General features: G+C 32.2%; 1 protein-coding gene across 2 annotated transcripts; it reads right to left on the bottom strand.

Annotated features, from left to right (window-relative positions):
* Positions 1-609: 609 nt before the first annotated feature.
* On the bottom strand, positions 610-4,979 carry LOC129572794 (ankyrin repeat, PH and SEC7 domain containing protein secG-like). Of its 2 annotated transcripts, none has more exons than XM_055452895.1 (14): positions 4,842-4,979; positions 3,878-3,990; positions 3,752-3,807; positions 3,474-3,668; positions 3,257-3,355; positions 3,064-3,162; positions 2,603-2,704; positions 2,407-2,523; positions 2,202-2,309; positions 2,034-2,132; positions 1,777-1,890; positions 1,593-1,691; positions 1,239-1,463; positions 610-1,166 (listed from the first exon to the last, which is right to left on the bottom strand). In XM_055452895.1, exons 2-14 carry the CDS (start codon positions 3,952-3,954, stop codon positions 991-993), a joined length of 1,566 nt encoding a protein of 521 aa, XP_055308870.1. In that variant the 5' UTR covers positions 3,955-3,990; positions 4,842-4,979; the 3' UTR covers positions 610-990. The 2 variants fall into 2 exon arrangements, with proteins under 2 accessions (XP_055308870.1, XP_055308871.1); XM_055452896.1 differs by having other exon boundaries at positions 4,917-4,973.
* Positions 4,980-5,058: the final 79 nt, after the last annotated feature.

The raw sequence follows: 5,058 nt of genomic DNA, 5'->3' as shown, positions 1-5,058 counted from the left end.
TATTCATTCGTATTTCTGCATTCAATAAAGAAGGTGTTCGGTCGAATTGCCTAAATAGTGCTACAGCAATAGAATTGGTAAAATTTTCATTTTTAGTGTTAGATTCTTCATTAAACCTTGTGGTTTCATTCATTTTAACTGATTTTGATGAACTCATAAGATAAGCTTAGTTTATACGAAAAATCAAAATCGTGATTCTATAATCGCGAAGTAGCTACTTTGGTTTTCTTCAATTTGACCAGCATTGTGGCTGCTTACTCAGATCTTAATCTTACTCTTAATTTAATAGGAGAATACAAATGAAGCAAAAAAATGAGTATTTGCTATTTATTCAACAGACATCGAGTTACTTCGTAGTAAGAATATGAATCATAAAATCTCATATGAGTGAAATGCATTTGCACAATGGTTTTTTTTTTATTAAGATCTCCCACAATGAAAGCTCATTTTACATTCAAAATTTGTCGTATGTACCATGTATCTACATAAATAAAAAGGGAACCCACATTTCAAATCAAATGGGCTCATTTTTCACACTTGAACAAAGAAATTTGTTTGATTAGTTACTGCATCAGTGTCGACTGCATAGATAAAAAAAAAGTATTCATGTAGAATTGTTTGAAATGTGCATTTACTAATACAGTTACAAAATTGAAAACGAAAATTGATAGTAATGAAGAGAAGGTAAGATCTATTCAATTTATAGAGAGCAAAACAAAAATATTTTCAATGCCATTGTTTACTATATACACTCAACCAATATTTGTTAAAGATTTACAATGATTTTCTATGCTAACATAGGCTCGAAAGAATGAAAAGCATACAGTTTTGGTATAAAAATATCAATATCAACCATTGCTAAATATTATGATAGCACGCTGTAGCGGAAAGTAGGCAATGGAAATTCAAATGTCTTTGTTTAATGTAATACATTTAGTATACATCTATGCACTCGTTCAATTTGAATTTAATTATTTTGAATTGGCTGAATTAGGATGAAGCCGTTTCACTGTCACAGGATTGGCTGAATGATGCCAAGATTGTTTCAAAATTTTCTGCAATCGGACTATTCAAAGCCTTTGCGCTGCAGTACGGTGTCTCTCCTTTATTGTTTTTTACATTTCTATCAGTATTTTTGATGAGGAGGTCAACCATATCTTGGTAAACTGTAATTAGAAAAAATGTAACATTTTTTCAACTATATGCATAACATTTTAACAAATCATGATCAAGATTACCGTTTTTTATTGCAAATTTCCCAATGGCAATATGGAGAGGTGTCGAACCGTATTTATTTTCCTTAGCATCAGTTGTTGCATTCGCTTCAATTAAACGGCGGGCCACTTCCAAATGATCCTTTCCAAAATGTTGGGCAACCAAATGCAAAGGAGTGTATCCATCCTCCTGTTGAGCGTCAACACTTGCTCCCGCTTTGATTAGAATGTCAACAATATCTTTAAAACCTTAATTGAAGAAACAAATTGGAATGAAAAGTAAGTTTCCAAATAATATCAACAGTATTTTGTTCAATTCATTTAAAAAAGATTATTCTGAAAATCTTGCATTTTATTCTATAAACAGAGTGTACCAACCATTAATTGCTGCGAAGTGAAGTGCTGTCCAATTATGTTTCTCCTTAGCATCAACAATAGCTTTGTTTTGAAGTAAAAGGACAACAACTTGCAGAAAACCTAAAATAAGTGAAAAAATATGTCGATTTATTGTAAACTTTCCAAGTATTTTTTCTATTCAGGAGAAGGGAGCGTAGACAATTACCATTCTGAGCAGCCAAATGAAGAGGTGTAACGTCCAAAACACTTTTATCATTGACATTGACCGATACCTTATCTGCGCTCTTTTCGATCAACAATGCAATCGTACTATTATGACCTAGAACATTGAACACAAACAATTTTTTCAATAAATAACATTAAGGCAACCATAACAATTTGAAGCAAATCTCAGCCGCATTTTTGAGAACGGTATCAACCGGTAGCTTAAAACATTTTAAAATCAAATTTAATTAAATTTACCATTTTCAGCAGCTGTATGGATTGGTGTATATCCGTCTTTGTTTTTGTGAGTGACATCGGCACCTTTTCGTATAAGAAATTTGACGATATCATCAGCGCCTAAATAAACATGATTAAAACTTTGTAATTTATCCCAACAATTTTGCATGTTCATTTATAAATGAATACCACTTTGCGAAGCGAATTGTAGAGGTGTAAACTTTTCATTGTCTTCAGCATCTACCTCCGCATGTCCATCTTCAACAAGAATTGTCGCTATACCTAAAGAACTCTTGCCTAAGCAAAGATAATAATGGTTTTTGGAAGATGTTTAGTAAAACTTAATAAAATGTTTAATAAAAATAGCAACGATCATAATATGTTTATTCATTACCATTTAAATACTTTTTCAGACAGACTGTGTGAAGGGGTGTTCTTTTTAAATCGCGACTTGTTATGTTGACATTTGCTTTCTTCTCTCTAACCAGAAATTTCACCATGTCCGTTTGACCTGATTGGGAATAAGGCAAATATTTACAACCGATTTTAGTCATTTCAGGCATTATAATATAATAATAAAAAACAATTACCACTCTCAGCAGCCAAGTAAAGAGGTGTCTTTCCATCGTTGTCAACGGCCTCTATATCTGTAGTTTTGTTTTTGAGAAGTTCATCAGCTACATCTTTATGGCCTGGAATAGAATAATAATTGAAATAAAAATAACCGATACATGTATTGTAAACGGACGTATCAGCCGTGCACGTTAAAATCAATTTTTATTACACATTTTTGAGTGGTAGCAACGTTTACGTTAAAAAAAAAACGGAATCGAAGAATATTCGCACAAAAAAGAATGGAAAATGGATTGTAAAATGATTCCAACGTGTACGATCGATAAGTCGATTTACAATGCAAATATCTACGGTGAATGTATAAGCAAATGAATGAATGTAAAGATTTTATTAAAAATGTTATTATGTTCTTCGGAATGAAATTCTCAAGAGAAATGCTCTCGATTAAATAAGAAAGAAACAATATCATCCATATTACCACTTGAGGCAGCTAGATGAAGGGGTGTTTGCTTCTTGTAGTCTTTGGCATTAACATCCACATATTTTTTCATCAAACTTTGAACGATTTTCACGTCACCTATATTTGAAAATAAAAAATCAAATTCAGGAACAATGAAACAATTTTCGTGAATTATCCGTGTTCTCGATTAAACTGAGAAGTTTCCACTTACCCTTGGATGCGGCTTGATGAAGTGGTCTTCGATGGTTCTTGTTTATAGCACTTACATTAGCTCCTTTTTCGATGAGGAGATCAACAGTCTCTTGGTTTTCTGTTTGAAAAAATTATTTAGTTATACATGATCATTAAAAAAAAAAACAATTTTACTGTGAATTTTGTTGATAAATAAGGTGTAGGTGAATTAAACTAGAATAATAAGTGGAGCGTACTTAAAACAATGGCACGATAAAGGATTGTACACTTGTTGATTCCAATAACATCATCAATCCCAGTTCCATTCTCATTAAGAAGAGCGTTCACTATGGTTTTATTTTCGGAAAGTATTGCCAAGCTCAACGGTGTTTCACTGTCTGAACAAGTCTGGGCAATTTTTATGAGTTCTTCTTTGACTGCAGTTACGTTTCCTGAATAAAAATTGCGATTTGATTGAATAGAATAATAGAATGATAATGTTAAATACAAAATTGAGATGTTTTCAAGGACTTACCTGACTTGAATAATTTACGCAATAGAGCCATGACCGCTTCACCTCTATCGGAGGATCTTGATAGCCAGAAGGAATATATTATTTAGTGTCAATTTATTTCAAATATCGAGCATTTGCTATACGTACCCATTGGGTGTTTGTTCTGCTGAGATTGGTAGAGTAGCAAACGCCGAACAAAAAGCAAAAATGAAAAAAAGCTTCATCTTTTCCTTATCCCACTGCCAAAATATCTATAGAACCTGAAGAATGAACAAAATCAATAAGTCGTTTCAAATGTCGTATGCTAACTCCTTCTGATAATATAATTCAATGAATGAATGTCCTGAATCATCTGACAAAGAATCTTCGCGAATTCAGATAATTTTACGAATTCATAACATAATCTATGTGTATGTTGTTTCACTTGTTCTTCATAACAAAATGATCGCTTCATAACAAAATGGTCAAGAGACAGAAAATTACTATGAAAATTATGAACAATCTCATTTTTACGAATTGTGTGATTATTAAATTTGATTTTTTTTAACATTTCGAGTGAATCGGCGTTTGACCTTCACATAATTTCAGCGATGAAATACTTTGTCATTTCAATATCCACTTGATGAGTAAAAAAATAGTAATGAATTCAAAATTATAGAAAAAGTCTCGAATGTTTGAACATCAACGAAAAATGTCTATTGCCGAAAAAATCATACACAAAACACCATACATAGGTGCATGATACTGGTAAATGTTATTACACAAGTCCACGAGGATCAAATGAGCACTCTTTCATCAAATTAACTGTCAATCAAATTACACAGACGCGTGCTCGTTGTGCGAGCAATAAAAGCTCTAGTGTCATTACAATGCGTTTTGCGCGACAAAACGAGTGAAATAGATAAATTGACTTTAATGGAAAAATAGAATACAAAATATTGCTATATTTCTCACTAGAACACATTTAATTTTATGAAAGACTTATTTGAAAGATTCGAAGAGTGCGAATGTTGTTCCCTGGTGAAGTTAGAGGGAAAAGAGTTTTTTTTTTGAATAAAAACCAAATGCACAAGAGAAAAATACCAAAATAAAATAATAAATTCATATTTACAGTTTAACAATTGTTTATCGATGTCGAAAGTGGACCGAATCTATATTATATATTTGAAGCACAAATATCACCTACTAATAAACGGAACTAGTTGAATGTAGCACGTGTTCACTGATCAGTGAAAACTGAGACATTCCTAGCACATGAAGTTCCTCTTATATACCGTTTTTGTAGCCATGTGGCCATCGTACATGTTATCACACACTGCAACACTCAC

The sequence above is a fragment of the Sitodiplosis mosellana genome, unplaced genomic scaffold (assembly GCF_009176505.1).
Source record: "Sitodiplosis mosellana isolate CC-2019 unplaced genomic scaffold, AAFC_SMos_1.0 Smas_scaffold_5520, whole genome shotgun sequence".
NCBI classification, from domain to species: domain Eukaryota; kingdom Metazoa; phylum Arthropoda; class Insecta; order Diptera; family Cecidomyiidae; genus Sitodiplosis; species Sitodiplosis mosellana.
Note: the sequence above shows the minus strand (reverse complement) of the source record. Positions and strands in the feature narration are given on the sequence as shown.